At 43.7% G+C, this 16,137-nt stretch overlaps 1 protein-coding gene across 7 annotated transcripts in view; it reads left to right on the forward strand.

Annotated features, from left to right (window-relative positions):
• TNRC6B (trinucleotide repeat containing adaptor 6B) overlaps positions 1 to 16,137 on the forward strand; it is a 256,314-nt gene that overhangs the window by 188,475 nt on the left and 51,702 nt on the right. For all 7 annotated transcript variants that reach the window (XM_011284235.4, XM_023257506.2, XM_045062410.1 and 4 more), the window contains 5 exons: positions 4,230 to 4,571; positions 7,055 to 9,403; positions 10,981 to 11,139; positions 12,559 to 12,734; positions 14,992 to 15,066. In XM_011284235.4, the coding sequence (XP_011282537.1) occupies positions 4,230 to 4,571; positions 7,055 to 9,403; positions 10,981 to 11,139; positions 12,559 to 12,734; positions 14,992 to 15,066 (3,101 nt within the window). The remainder of the gene's footprint in view (positions 1 to 4,229; positions 4,572 to 7,054; positions 9,404 to 10,980; positions 11,140 to 12,558; positions 12,735 to 14,991; positions 15,067 to 16,137) is intronic.

Consider the following 16,137-nt stretch of genomic DNA (forward strand, 5'->3'; position numbering starts at 1 on the left):
CCAACTTTCGCTCGGGTCATGATCTCACAGTTTGGGTGCTCGAGCCCCGCGTCAGGCGCTCTGCTGACAGCTTGGAGCCTGGAGCCTGCTTCAGATTCTGTGTCTCCCTTTCTCTGCCCCTCCCCTGCTTGCACTCTGTCTCTCTCTCTCAAAAATAAATAAACCTTAAAAAAAAATAAAATAAAAGATACAACTCATAACCAAATTCAGGTGCCATCTTACAACTCTGATTAGGAGGTGGCCAGCTACCACCCTCCAAACAGATCTGACTCTCCTCCTGTTTTTGTATTGCCCATGAGCTAGGAATTTTTTTTACGTTTTTTCAGTGGTTAGGAAAATTATAAAAGAATGATATTTTGTGACAGTGAGAGTGGTATGAAATTTATACTTTAGTGTGATTAGTACGGTTGTATGGCGCACAGCCACACTCTGTCGTTTGCGCATGGTCTGTGGCTGCTTTTGCCTATACTCACAGTAGAGTCGTCACAACCAAGACTGTATGGCCAGCAAAACCTAAAATATTTACTGTCTGGCCCGTTACAGAAAAAGTCTTCTGAGCCCTGACCAAGAGTGTAAGAACCCACAAAGGAAGAGAGAAAGGAGGAGTGAAGAGCTGGCTGGAGTGGGTCTCAGCAGCTCTCACAAAAGCAGAGGGAGGATATGGCCAATAGTGTCCGAAGTTGCAGAAAAGTCAAGAGAAGGTCCAACAAGTGTCCATTAGACTGACAATGAAGATCACTAGTTGTTGAATGAGAAGAGTTCCCAGGGAGATGTTCAGGGCAAAAGCCAATGTGCATGGAGTCTGAGGAGTGAGTAGAAGGTAAAGAAATGGAGGCAGTGCTCAGAGATGACTGAGAACTCCTCAGTGCACAGCAGCCACTGTCTGTGTGTCCTCAGTCTGAGATTCTTGTGGTGTTGCATTGTAACTAATGATTATTTACCAAGAAATTTTCAGTTGAAAATAATGTATTTTCTAGGGCTTGTATGTGTTTTAACTGCTACCTTTAATAAAACATTTCTAGGGGTGCCTGGGTGGCTCTGTTGGTTGAGTGTTCGACTTTTGATTTCAGCTCAGGTCACGATCCCAGGGTCGTGGGATCAGCCCTGCACAGGGCTCCATGCTTCAGCATGGAGCCTGCTTGAGATTCTCTCCACTCCCCACCCCCCCGCCCCTCTCCCCTGCTCGCGCGTGTGTGTGCATGCACGCATTCTCTCTCTCTCTCTTTCTAGAACAAAAAAGTTCTCATCACTAGAAAAAAAAATTCCTAGAAGGGTTTTTTTAGTGTTTGTACTATCAAGATATTTAAAGATAGTAGTTCTTATTGGTCCTGCTTGTTTCAGATTTTTCTTAATGCCTTTATCTGAAAGAGTAGCATTTTATTGAAGTTTTTTCAGAAATAGAGGCAATTTAGAAGTTCAGACTGTAAGATGAGAATAACGGCGACAGGGAAAGGGAAAAAGCTTCAGTCATAAGAGCAAATAAATGATTCTTGGAAGTCATTGAATGGAAATTAGAAAATAAGATACCCAGCATTTTTCACAATGTCTTTGTTTCCCTTTGCTACAGAGATCATGTTTAAGCCACTGACCTTTTCTCTGGGAGATAAGAAATTATGCCCTTATTTTGAGCAGCTTATCTTTAAACCAATGTGCACTACAACCTACAAATCAGTAAGGTTCTGAAGAAAAACAAGAGGGACTGAAAAGTAATTCCCACTCCCTTATAATTTCCATCTCCTCTGTTAGCATCTGACATCCTGGAGCATGCTGTAATGCACACACTAACTCTGGGAGGAGCTAAGTTTGGACTTTGGAAAGCAGGTTGGATTGGGCCTCCTGCCTAATAGCTGCATTGCTCTCCAGTCTAGAGTTCTGATTGGCCTTTAAATGCTTCAAATTCTTGAAATCACAGAAAGGTGTAAGAAAGCAATTGAGTAAGAATTCATTCAAGTTCTGGGGCACGTGGGTGGCTCAGTCCATTGAGCGCCCGACTTTGGCTCAGATCATGATCTTGTGGTTGGTGAGTTCAAGCCCCCATCAGGCTCACTACCCTCCTCAGATCCTCTGCCCCTCCCCTGCGCACACTCTCAAAAAATATGTAAAAACCAGTTCTGAAACACAGTTTTCTCCTAATATATAACTCAGAAATTTTCTGACTAGGTCCTGGAGTTTTGAATGACTAGTCTCCTAGACTAGCACGATATTGGAAGGAAAGTGGCTGAGAGGTAGTCTGATTTTATTTTTTAAAAAGGGTTTATTATTTATGATCCCTTCTATCCCTGATATGGTGGGAAAATGCTCTGAGGCACTTTTGCAGGGAATCTTGCACAATACATGTTACCCAAGTTTCTTTGATTATGCTGTGAATGTTGTAACGTTAGTCAAACTGGGTGTTCAGACCTCCATGCTGTTGACTGCCCTCACTATGTCTTGCTCTGTTTCAGGGAATGAGTCCAGGTGTGTAACAGACGTGGTTAATGTAGAGTAGAGATTCTAGTGTTTTTATGGAAGGGCTTGCCTCGTGGAAGCATAGCTCCTTCTATCCTAAAAACCATTTGGGAAGATCCCTCGCAGCCTTTGCCGACGTCTCATTTCTTCTCATAATAAGAGGAAAGGGGACTGGGAATGCCATCTGCTATGCAATCTTGCAAGCACAGAGAGAAAATGAATCATTGGATAACTCATCTGCACTCATTTATCAGTTATTTTTACCCATCAGCTGCTGTAAGGTCATACAGAACCTACTATATTGATAATATCATATAGTGACCAATTTATTTTCTTAAGAAATAGGTTTATTCTGCTCATCAGGTTGTGGATCCTCTGACCTCCCTTCCTTACTGGAAGGCCCTCATGATTGGCTAAAGTTAGACCAGGGGTTGCCTTGAAGTTACTTCAGGCTCTTACTCTTCTTTCTTGGTTACACCCAGTACTCCCCAACATCCAGTGGAGGTAGATTGGGTACCCTGATTTCTGATGATGCCTCTCTCTTCATAAAGGAGCCGGTTCAATGAGCAACATGCTGGCCCAGCACCATTGCAGTGGTCAGGGCAGTACCGCCCCGGAGTTGGCCCAAACATTACTCTGGATGTCAGGGAACTTGACCTCAGAATCATCCGAACTGTCAGGCTCAACGATTGTTTCTGTAATATTGCCAGCCTCTGTTTGCCAGGCAGATTTTCTTGGAAAGGGTGACAGTCTTTTGGTAGGATGAAGCAAGGGACATCGAGATCCAGAAGAACATTCTATGGAGGGCTGAGGCAAAGCCCTCAACTTCTGCAGAGTGTCCTACAGATTGTATCTTCATACGGTCATCCTGCGCATTCCCATACTTCCTATTTGCCCTTTTAAAAGTAAGGTAAAACATTAAATTTTTTAAAGTAAATAGGAAACATGCCTACATTGTGACATTTTTGTTTTAGATAAGAGTTGGAGTAAATATACAAGGTACCCTTAAGGCTTTTTTTTTTTTTTTTTTTTTTGACAAAAGCAAAAAAAACCCCACAAAACCAAACCTTATAACATTTCTATTTGCACAGAATTTGCAAAGTACCAAGCAAGAGTGGTTGCGTTTAGGTAGCTGTAGAAACCCAAACCAAATTGATTTTGTGATTCTCCAGGGCTGAGGTTTCCTGTGGGGGTCTACTCGGTGCCAGGACCTAAAAAATAAGATGAAAGATGGGTCCTTACCCTGGTGAGAGCAAGGAGCTTGTAAATGCGAGTTTCAATATAATATGGTGAATTCGTGGTAAAGAAAGATGGACAGTGTGTTCCAAGAGCACAAATGAAGGTGCCAAGCCTACTTAGTCCAGGGACTTCAGGAAAGGTTTCTCAGAAGTAAATCTTTAAGAATGTGGATAAAGGGCATTTGGGCTGAGAGCCTTGAACCTTTACTGAGGACTTGGCCTGGGGCCCATATGTACCCTTCGACCTGCTAGGGAACCTTCCAGGGATTTAGGGAAGTGACTGGTGACTGCTTCCCCCTCCCCCTTAGTTAATGGACTAGAGTTCTGGGGTGTTGCTGTCTTTGAGTCCTTGTCACCCGCACTCCCCACCTCTGCCTGATCTCCAGTAAACTGAAGATGCAGGGGAGTTTAGAAAGACCACGTCCACCCACAGTAGGATGGAAGATCCATTACTGGAATTGGTCTCGTGTAAGCTTTCCAAAAAACAATCTTCATAAAAATGTATTGGACTTCAAAGACCGTTCCCCACTCTCTCTCTTTCAGTGCCCGAAGTGACGAAACCAAGTTTAAGCCAACCAACGGCCGCCAGCCCAATTGGCAGCTCTCCATCGCCACCAGTCAATGGTGGCAACAATGCCAAAAGGGTGGCAGTGCCGAACGGACAACCGCCAAGCGCCGCCCGCTACATGCCTCGGGAGGTGCCGCCGCGATTCCGTTGCCAGCAGGACCACAAAGTGTTACTAAAACGTGGGCAGCCCCCTCCACCATCCTGCATGCTCCTCGGGGGCGGGGCAGGGCCTCCTCCCCCCACGGCACCCGGAGCAAACTCCAACAACGCACAAGTGACAGGAACGCTGCTGCAGAGTGACGGTGGGACTGCACCAGGTGAGGAGTCGGGGTCGGGAAGTGATTTCCTGGCAGCTTTAAAGAGAGCGAGCACTTCTTTTGTACTGCCTGGTATAGAGTCCCCAAAAGGCTTTTGGGGTCACTCCCAAGACAGGAGAGGCTCCCTGCACGAGATGTGTCCCAGCACTTCTCTTCTGAAACTGGGTTTTAGTGTCCAGTGTGTGCTGTTGGCAGGAGAGGCTAATGTGGCTGTCATACGTCATCCCCATTTGGGGCCTTTTTTCCTTTCCTGACAAGCGCATGATAAACTCGAGCCTCCGTGGTTCCAGCTGTCACCACAAGTGTGTGCCCAGGGTATGATTGGAGGTGGGGCTAGTGCAGAGGCTTGTTCTGAATCCTGGCTGCCCCTGTTTATGTTCGCAGAACGCTGCGGGGCAGAGAGAGAACCGTCTCTTCGATTACAGTATAAGATCTTGGGGGTGGGGAGGGGATACCAAACAATATCATTCTATCATTTTTTATTAGATTTTTTTAAATCATTGTTTCTTTAGAGGATTTTGAGCTCTGTTAAAAACTATATGTAGATATAAGGGATCTTTAGCTGAAGGGCTCTACTAGAAGTTTTGAGAGTTTTTAATAGATGAATACTAAATCACCTGATAGCAAAGAACCTCCAAACATCACCTCCCGCTTTTTTTTAAGCTTATTAACAGATGTCTACTTAACTCTTAAAAAATTTTTTTGAGGTTGTACTAGATAGGCTTGAACATCATCAAGCCTTGGCAAGAACAGTAAATTGGTGATTGTTAACTGTAGCATGCTTCTAGTTAATAGTTCTGAGTTTGAACACAGAAATGCCTAGAAAATTCTATTACTGTCTCATGTGCAGAGTAAAAATGGAGACAAACCTCATGGTGACAGATGCTTCATACAGGCTTTTCTGTGGTGGCCCCTCAGGCCAGGCCCAAAGCAGGCAAGGAAAAGCTTCATGGCCCCTCATAAGCATTTGCGAAAGGAAGTATGTGAGGAGTGGTCATGTTGAGTGTTTCTGCAGCCAAATCTAGCCAGACCTGGACGCAGACGTGGGTCTGGGTCCAGTGTGAGTCAGATTCTCTCCTTTGCATTCTTAAAACCAAGGAGGCCACTAAATCTGAAGAGTTTGAGATTCTCTGCTTCCCTACTTTTATATGGCTCTATGTAAGATTTTTTCAACTTTATATTGATTTAAGACTTCTTGGTTAAAGTAACTAAAACAAGTTCAGAAGAAATTACTGGGTTAAAAACATGTCATTTCTCCCCTCTCCCCCCAAATAAGATAAATTCCTCCAAAATATGTGCTGGGCCAGACTAATTTATCAGATTAAGTTCCTTAGGCATACAAACTGATTCCTCCTTGCCTGCCCCAGCATCTAGCTGCGTGGGCGTTCATCATTCATCAGGTGCTTCCTGAGCAGTGATGCCCTGGCCACCATGTGGAATTCAAACGTGAGCAAGATAGGGTCTCTGCCTAAGAGGGGGAGCTCTTGCAGAAGTCTCTGTGCTAATGTGGGGAAGGAAGATGTGACCACAGCTCCACAGCACTGAGCAAAGTGGCTCTAGACAGGGAAGGGCATTTTCAGATGATGAACTTAAAAACAAACAAAAAAAAACTCCTAGAAGAAACGGCACTTGAACTAGGCCCAGAAAGATGGGTAAATTTCAGTATGTGCATTCAGGAGGAAAAACCAGTAGGTGCCAATGTGGAATGGTGCCAGGATGAGAAGGCACGAGTTGTGGAATGGCGACATCTACATAGAAACCAGTGGAAGATAAGATTAGAAAAGTCATTTGGGCCCAGGTTGTGTAGCATCTTGATCAAACTCCAGGCCAAAGAGTTTAGCTTTATTATTGGGCGCTAGGAAACTGTTGGAAGCTTCCCCTACAGCAGTGATCTAATCGAAGCTGTGCTTTAGAACAATTACTCTAGCCAGGGGTGTTTAGAGTAGATTCGAGATACAAAGCAAGGTCAGGGTGTTACTGCATTGTCTCAAGATACGAGAGGGCCCTTCTCTGTCAATAGAAAAGGCAAGGGGAGGGGCACCTGGGTAGCTCAGTCGGTGAAGCATCACAACTTCAGCTCAGGTCATGATCTCACAGTTCGTGAGTTCGAGCCCCACATCAGGCTCTGTGCTGACAGCTCGGAGCCTGGAGCCTGTTTCAGATTCTGTGTCTCCCTCTCTCTCTCTGCCCCTCCCCGACTTGTGCTCTGTCTCACTCTCTCTCAAAAATAAACATTCAAAAAAAAAAAAAGACAAGGGAATAGCTTTGAGACATGTTGTGGAGTTACACCTAGCAAATACACCAACCAGGCAAAATGAAAGAGGAGATGACTAAGGTGTGGCACAGTTTACTAAGACAGGCAGCTGGCTAGAGAAGCTAGTTTGTGGGGAAACGTGATGAGCTCTCTTAGGGGCACTTTGAGCTTGAGGTGTTAATAGAGGGCGCGTGTGTAGCTGTGATTGATGAGACCATCTCTTCCCCAGAGTCAACCCTTGGAGGTGCTGCTGCTTCAAATTATGCAAATTCCACTTGGGGCCCGGGAGCCTCCTCCAACAACGGCGCCTCCCCCAACCCAATTCACATCTGGGACAAGGTGATTGTAGACGGGTCTGACATGGAAGAGTGGCCTTGTATCGCCAGCAAAGACACTGAGTCTTCTTCCGAAAACACCACCGATAACAACAGTGCCTCGAACCCTGGCTCTGAGAAGAGCACTCTGCCAGGAAGCACCACTAGTAACAAAGGAAAAGGGAGCCAGTGCCAGTCTGCAAGTTCTGGGAACGAATGTAATCTTGGGGTCTGGAAATCTGACCCTAAGACTAAATCTGTTCAATCTTCCAACTCTACTACAGAGAGCAACAATGGACTAGGAAATTGGAGGAATGTGAGTGGTCAGGATAGAATTGGACCTGGCTCTGGCTTCAGCAACTTTAACCCAAATAGCAACCCATCTGCCTGGCCAGCGCTGGTCCAAGAAGGAAATCCTAGGAAAGGGGCATTGGAAACGGATACTAGTAATTCCAGTGCACAGGTTAGCACAGTAGGTCAGGCATCCAGGGAACAGCAGTCAAAGATGGAAAATGCGGGTGTTAATTTTGTTGTCTCTGGCAGAGAACAGGCTCAAATTCATAACACTGATGGACCAAAAAATGGAAACACTAACTCCTTGAACTTAAGTTCACCAAACCCCATGGAGAATAAGGGAATGCCCTTTGGAATGGGCTTGGCGAACGCCTCCAGGAGCACTGATGCCCCTTCACAAAGCACTGGAGATCGAAAGACTGGGAGTGTTGGATCTTGGGGTGCAGCTAGGGGGCCTTCTGGAACTGACACAGCCTCTGGACAAAGCAATTCTGGAAACAATGGGAACAATGGAAAGGATAGAGAGGACTCCTGGAAAGGAGCCTCTGTTCAGAAATCAACTGGGTCAAAAAATGACTCTTGGGACAACAATAACAGGTCTACGGGTGGGTCCTGGAACTTTGGCCCTCAGGACTCTAATGACAACAAATGGGGTGAAGGGAACAAAATGACATCTGGGGTCTCTCAGGGAGAATGGAAACAGCCGACTGGGTCTGATGAGTTGAAAATTGGAGAATGGAGTGGTCCAAACCAACCAAATTCTAGCACTGGAGCATGGGACAATCAAAAGGGCCACCCCCTCCCTGAAAACCAAGGCAATGCCCAGGCTCCCTGTTGGGGAAGATCTTCCAGCTCCACAGGAAGTGAAGTTGGAGGTCAAAGCACTGGAAGCAACCACAAAGCAGGAAGTAGTGACAGTCATAATTCTGGCCGTCGGTCATACCGGCCCACACATCCTGATTGTCAGGCTGTCTTACAGACTCTTTTGAGCCGAACTGATTTGGACCCCAGGGTGCTCTCAAACACTGGCTGGGGCCAAACTCAAATTAAGCAGGACACGGTGTGGGATATCGAAGAGGTGCCAAGGCCTGAGGGGAAATCTGACAAAGGAACTGAGGGGTGGGAGAGCGCTGCCACACAGACCAAGAACTCAGGGGGCTGGGGAGACGCACCCAGCCAAAGCAATCAAATGAAGTCTGGATGGGGGGAGCTCTCGGCCTCTACAGAGTGGAAAGACCCCAAGAACACAGGAGGCTGGAATGACTACAAGAACAACAACTCTTCCAACTGGGGAGGCGGCCGACCAGATGAAAAGCCATCTTCCTCTTGGAATGAGAACTCCAGCAAGGATCAGGGGTGGGGAGGGGGACGCCAGCCCAATCAAGGATGGACTTCTGGGAAGAATGGTTGGGGAGAGGAAGTCGACCAGGCGAAAAACAGCAGTTGGGAAAGTCCTGCAAGTAAACCCGTGTCTGGGTGGGGCGAAGGAGGGCAGAACGAAATCGGAACTTGGGGGAACAGTGGGAATACAAGCCTAGCTTCCAAAGGCGGGTGGGAAGATTGCAAAAGGTCTCCAGCATGGACCGAGACAGGCAGACAGCCCAATTCCTGGAATAAACAGCACCAACAGCAGCAGCAGCCACAGCAGCCACCGCCACCACAACCAGAGGCTTCTGGTTCATGGGGAGGCCCACCCCCAGCACCTCCAGGCAACGGACGACCTTCCAATTCCAACTGGAGCAGCGGGCCACAGCCAGTAACCCCTAAGGATGAGGAACCCAGTGGTTGGGAAGAGCCATCCCCACAGTCAATTAGTCGGAAAATGGACATCGATGATGGCACTTCCGCATGGGGAGACCCTAACAGTTATAACTACAAGAATGTGAATCTGTGGGATAAGAATTCCCAAGGGGGCCCAGCACCTCGAGAACCAAACCTGCCCACCCCGATGACCAGTAAATCAGCATCAGGTAGGCAGTGGCCTTTTTTCTTGTGAAAAATCCTAAAGCAGGGCATTATTATTAAGCTTCATTTACTCAGCCTTGTTCTGGAAATCTTTCCTACGTTAACCCTACTCTGCTGTTTACAGAATCTCCTTTTTTATGAGATGATAGCAATAACAGATGCTGGTGGTACATTTTAATGTTCTTTCTTGGCAGAAGCGAAAAGACGCCATCCCTGTGTTAGTCTCCCAAAGTTTGGGGGTTTTTTTTTTGCTTTGTGTGGGTTTTGTTTTTTTTTTTAATTGTATTGGTCTGCAGAATCCAAGAAATACAGCTCACTAAATAAACTACACTCCAGGTTTTAAAGTGAAGAATTAAAATAGTAGCAGAAATAGACCTGGTTTCCATTTGAGTTCTACCCGTGGACACATCCTTGGTGTTTCTCCTTCCCCAGCAGAGGGGAAGTATTTTGTTGCTCTTGCTGGGCCATCAGAATGCTCTAGCCCAGCTGGGGTCTGGAAGGCTTCAGTCACTCTCCACATGATTTTTAATGATCCTCTCTGGAAGTGGAGTGCTTTGTAAAAGAAATTGTTCTCTCCTGATAATCACTTGCTCAGAATTAAACTTTTCTTCTTCCTTTGTTTGAATAGAAACATCATACCTGATAAATTAAAAGTAATGCTGGTAATATCATCTTTGGCACTATCAACTTGAATGTCCCCATAAAGCATAGAATTCAACAAATTAAGGGAATGCACTGTTCAGATGGGGTATTTTTTGTTTTTGTTTTTTAGTTAAAATTAATCATAGTTACCCACTCCCTGAGTAAGCCTTGGGGAGTGTTCAGTGAATGCAGTTACGGCCACTTACAAAATGATTGCTTTTAACTAGTTCTTTTTTTCCCCCCAAATATTGAAAAGTATGAGGGAGGAAATAAAGATTGTTCATTAAGTCCCTATCTAGCATAAAATCTGCTAACATGTAAAAAAAATTTATCCATATAGTAAAAACCTCCAAACTGTACAGAAAAGCAAAATGTAATATATAAATGAATCTTAGCCCCTAGAATCTCTTCCCACAGGTAATCTTTTAGAGTTTTGTGTCTCATTCAAAAATTTTGTTCCTTACCTATACCAAAATCTGTCTCCCCTTTACAGATTTGACACAGAAGGAATTGCTGTTCTCCGCCTTGCCTTTTTCACCCTACTTTAAAACTTTCCATGTTAGCATGTACGTTTTTGTCTTTTGTTTTGTGTATTGATTTCATGGATGATGCGATTGGTCGGACTAGCCCTTTTTTGATAGGTATTTAGGTTGCTTCCGAAGCGTTCTCAACAGCGATAGAGCGTTGTTGTACGTGTCATTTCACATACTTTCCAAGTATATCTATGGTATAATTTCCTGGCAACGGAATTACTGGCCCCGAAGTTAAAGCAACAATACCAGTTGCCCCCTACGAGGCAACTGTATTTCTGTATTTGTATTTCTGCCAGCAGAACATAGGAGTGACTGTTCCTCTCACCTTCTCTCCACCCCCTACCCCTGGATGTTGAGATGTTTCATTTCACAAATCATTCTTAGAGACACATTTTCTTTCTTTACAGTCTGGAGCAAAAGCACACCACCTGCTCCGGATAATGGTACTTCAGCTTGGGGTGAGCCAAATGAAAGCAGTCCTGGGTGGGGCGAAATGGACGACACTGGAGCATCGACCACGGGCTGGGGGAACGCACCCTCCAACGCTCCAAATGCCATGAAACCTAGTAAGTTTAGAGCATTGTCTGTGAGGGATTTTCCATTAATTCGGGGGTCAGACATTTTGGTGAGGGCTGCTGTAATGTTTAAACTGTCATTTCAGTGAGATTCAGGACCGTGAACCTTTAATAGATGATTAGTAACAAGTGGCCGTGACTTAGCTTTGGGTATTAACATGTTTACATTGAACTAGAAGTCATAAGTTAATTTTGTTGATTTTGTTTTAAGTTAGGTTTATTATCTGGCCAGAATTGAAATGTTGATGTGGTACTATTTTTTTTTTTTTTTTTTTTTGCCAGTAACTTAAATACTGCTCACCATATCTATTTTGCATTTTTGCCCCTTTGTTAGTATAATTTAAAAAGATTTTCCTGGCTTTTTAATGTGGAACATAGCCTCTGCTGCCCAGTGACTTCACCCTTCTGTTTTCCTTGTCCCTTTGTGTCTCCTCTCATACTCCCACCCACATAGGAACGTTGAAGGTTTCTTGAACCCAACAAAGATTGCTTCATTTGGATTTTTTATACAAAGCATGTCACACTTATTCATAATCGTTGAAAGTCTAAGCTTTACTTGATCCAGCTGGCAACGTGTTGTCACAGCAGTTTGCAAAACTTTGTAAACCGATGCTATGGAATGTCTCGTAGGAAGTTCCTCTGTTGAAAAATTCAGTTTCAAGTGCCTATTTTCACTTGTTTGTAGTTTTCTTAAAAAGTGTTCCAACATCTCTTTTCTGCCATATTGCAGACTTAAAGAATTATCTTCTTTTATTTTTAAAGTGTGGTCATATCAAATTCTCAAAATTTGAATGAGAATAATTCTGTTACCAGTTTTATTGTGTGATATTTCTGACTCTTCCAGTGCCCATGAAGAAGTACAATCATTGCTGTATTCTAGAAATTCATTCTTGTGTCGTTAATTTGACTGCAGTTTAAAAATTATCAGTCTCCTTCACTGCATAGAAATAGCTTTATAAAGACCTTGATTTCATCATGATTTTCACAGTAAAACTGGTTGTATCGTCACGGGAAATACCATGCCATAGACTTGAAATAGACCCGAAATGCTGGTGGAAGATATTAACCAGACCCTTGGCACAAGGAGGTACTTCAGCAGTACTGTCAGGATTTTTAGGTGTCTTTCCCAACCTCAGAATCACCCTTCCTCCATCACAAAACTTGCACTTTTCTCCAGATTTTTAAGAAAGTCGTCTATTCTTCAGGATCCTCTGTAGTTAAAGCTATAGTTATACTTATCTTTTGTCTGAGTGATGTGAATGTGGAAGGGGGTTGAATATTTGCCTGGCCGTATAGATGGATTAGATAAGATGACAAATATCCCGGAATGCCGTGTTCATAAGGACCAGTCGTTATGGTTATTGTTATATGTAGCTGTTGCCTACAGTCCCTCCATTTTTTTTCTTAAAGATTCCAAATCTATGCAAGATGGCTGGGGGGAGAGTGACGGTCCAGTGACGGGAACTCGCCATCCCAGCTGGGAAGAGGAGGACGATGGAGGAGTCTGGAACACCGCCGGCTCTCAGGGAAGTGCTTCCTCCCACAACTCAGCAAGCTGGGGACAAGGAGGAAAGAAGCAGATGAAGGTAGCCCACTTTAGAAAAGTTCGAGCTTGTTTCTTCATTCTTAGAAGGCAGAACTGAGAATTTTCTAATGGAAGGAGCCCTGAGGTCCTAAGTAAGGGGAAAAATATTTTCTTAAGAGCAAATTGAGTACTTCCTCTTTACTCCTCATCTTCCTTCCCCATGACCTTGAAACCTCGAACCTCAGAGCTGTTGGTGTGGGTAAAGTGGAATTTTCAGAGACAGGAGATTTTTTTTTCACTTTTAGTTTCCATATTATAATTCTTCAGAAGCTTTCAAGGCACACTTTGTAAATGTTTTATGCTTTTGCATTCTAAAACCAAGGAAGGCCTTAGGGTAAGTCCCCATGATATATAGAAGAGAAACCAAAGTAAGATAGCTTTTCCAGTGGCAATCAACGTGATTGGTTTTTCTCCGATGCGGGAAATTCCAAAACCCAGAACCGTCCTCCCAGCAAAGCAAAGTGCCGGAGCACAAGCCTGATGCAGCAACCAGGTGATGTGCCTACGTCCCGTACCAGCTTGCGTTTGAAAGCTGTTGGCTTTCCATATCTTGGAGCAGCTCCACGTCCCCCTTGATGTGCCTAATTCGATGAGGACTTTGGTTTCAATGTAGAACAGGTCTTTGAACCTGAACCACTCTCTCAGCAGAGGTGTTCTTTTCCCTTCCACAGATAAATTGATGGAAATTAGAAGTGGGCAGCCATATAATTTCAACTTCACAGTGAATATTGCCCTGGTTTCAAATACCAAGGGCCGTCCTAGAAGGTCTTCAGTTGGCTAAGGGGGCTGCGCCTTCATCACTTTTTGCTGTAGGATATTAACTTTGTTCTGAACATAGTAACTCTATAGCCTAAGAACACAGGTAGTTCCTGTTGGAGACATCCTGTTTAAGCACCCGTTACAGTTTCCCTTCTGAGGACTTCTTTCTGTTCGCCCTAGTCACAAAAGGAATTATTCAGTAAACTCCTCAGCATTTTTGTACTCTCAGGCTATCTGGCTTGTTGTGGTTTTGTTTTTGTCATTTACAAACTCCCATTGAGACGGAATGAAAAGGCAGTCAAGGGAGACTGCTTACTGACCAGAAGTGACCAGGGGGAAGGTGCTCACCCACTCAGGCTGCCCCATGACTGACAATTCTGACCTTTTGTATCTGAGGGCCTTTTTTTTTTTTTTTAACTGATTGTGATGCAGATACAGACAACGTAAAATGTACCGTTTTAACCACCTTTAAGTGCGCACAGTTCAGTAGCATTGAGTACATTCAGCACCATTCAACACTAGACGATGTGACCATCAACACCATCTAGACACAAAACTCTTTTTATCTTGCAAAACTGAAACTCCGTTCACATTAAGCAAATCTACCAATTCTCCCCTCCCTCCACTGAGGGCTTTTTTGACCTTAAAACCTGTAACTGAACTTAAATTAACTTACTCGCTTCCAAGAATTAATAACATCGACATAACAAATATCATCAAAACACAGTTTTTATTTGAAGAATGCACAAATGCACAAAGCCCCATCACCACCTCTCCCCACCAAGTCCTCATCATAGTCCAACCTGCCTTCTCTGCAGAAGTAAAAGTGGAGCTGATAGGGGTCCTCTTCAGGGAGACGCTAGGTTGTCCCTTCTTAAGAAATAAAAACTCACCTCCGCCTTGCTTTACAGTAAGATCAGGGATGGTGTCTTTTGCTAGGCGTCTTTCCCACTGGGGACCCATGTCCTTTATACTACGTAACAAGCAGATGAAGCGCTGCATAGATGAGCCCTCATTGTATCCACACAGAGACTAATGACCAGTTTAAATAGCCTATTTAAATAGGCTAGTGCCTATTTATTTTCCAAATAATAGGCACTAGCATCAGACTCTTTCTTTTCTTTTAATACAAACTGGCTTAGGTTACAAGAAGATACTAAAAGGGAAAGTACTAGCATGCGAACATTGTATTTTAGAAAATCTGATATTGACCTTCTTCTATTTATAAGGTAAAAACACCAGCTGACTGTATGTTTTTCCAGTTACTTCTAATTCAGTGTGACGAATAAAATAAGAATGAAAACATAGATAGAACTAGAGAACTTACTCTTCCAGACTAACTGAAAATATCAAAATAACCACAGTTAAAGAGGGAGATTTGGGTTCAAAAAGGTAAACTGTTGGTTCTGCATTTTCAATCAGTACTTAAATGCAACTCAGCTATGAAGTGAGATAAAATAAATTATTTGGTTCTGAGGTTACACATTTCATTTCTATAGTGTTCACTGAAAGGAGGAAACAATGATTCATGGATGAATCCTCTTGCCAAACAGTTTTCAAATATGGGATTGCTGGTAAGTTTCATTTTCTCCTGTGTATAATATACCCCATCTTTTACTTTTAGCACAAATGTTAAGACCACTGTCACATATAGTTCAAAATTCTAGATTTAGGGGTGCCTGGGTGGCTTAGTTAGGCATCTGACTCTTGGCTTTGGCTCAGGTCATGATCTCACAGTTCATGGTTTCAAGCCCTGCATTGGGCTCTGCATTGACAGTGCAGAGCCTGCTTGGCATCCTCTCTCTTCCTCTCTGTCTCTGCCCCTTCCCCCCTCAAAATAAATAAATAAACTTTAAATCTGTCTTAATTTAAAAAACAAAACAAAGTTACAGATTTGGAAACTGGTTAAACAATATTTCTCATTTAGATTGAGCGATATTTATTTTCTCTTATTTTTAATGAAATAACTCCAATACTTAGAGGTTGTGACTTTTGAATTTGTAGTCCTTGTACCCTTTTCCTGAGGTGGTTAGGGGAAGAAAGAGCCAGGCCCTTGAAACTTACATAATTTTCCCTGACTACTGCTGTACCAGTTTTAATATTATACTTTTGAAAATGACAACAACTGCACAATAACTAGAGAAATTATTTATAATTTATTATATAGGGAATTCTTGTAGGATTTCTCTCTCTTTTTTTTTTTTTAATCTCTGGGGAACATCGTGGGGACACCCCGTCCCTGGTTGCCAAAAGACAAACGGCTTGACTTGGCTGCACATTTCCAGATTTCATGACTTGACAAGTCACGAGAAGAAGTTGTCGTCATTTGGCTGACACTCCTGGAATTTGATCCCGAGCCGACTGGAACTTGAGGACAGGGTTTTATTTCTCTGAGCAGCTATTTAGCTGTTGCTCTGTCTGTAGAATTGCTGAAACTGACTGATTCTATGTGAAAATCGAATTTACAAATGTAGACCCAGCAGCAATCAAATTAGTCATATTATAAATGATATTGTCTTCATTCCCGTGTAAGGTTCACATCAAAGGACCTTGTGTGGTCCCACTAGTAAGCTGTCACTCCCACATAAATAATGCCTTTTTTTTTCTCTCTGATTCAGACATTGAATTCAAACCTTTAATCCTCC

This window comes from Felis catus, chromosome B4 (genome assembly GCF_018350175.1).
Source record: "Felis catus isolate Fca126 chromosome B4, F.catus_Fca126_mat1.0, whole genome shotgun sequence".
Classification (NCBI taxonomy): Eukaryota; Metazoa; Chordata; class Mammalia; order Carnivora; family Felidae; genus Felis; species Felis catus.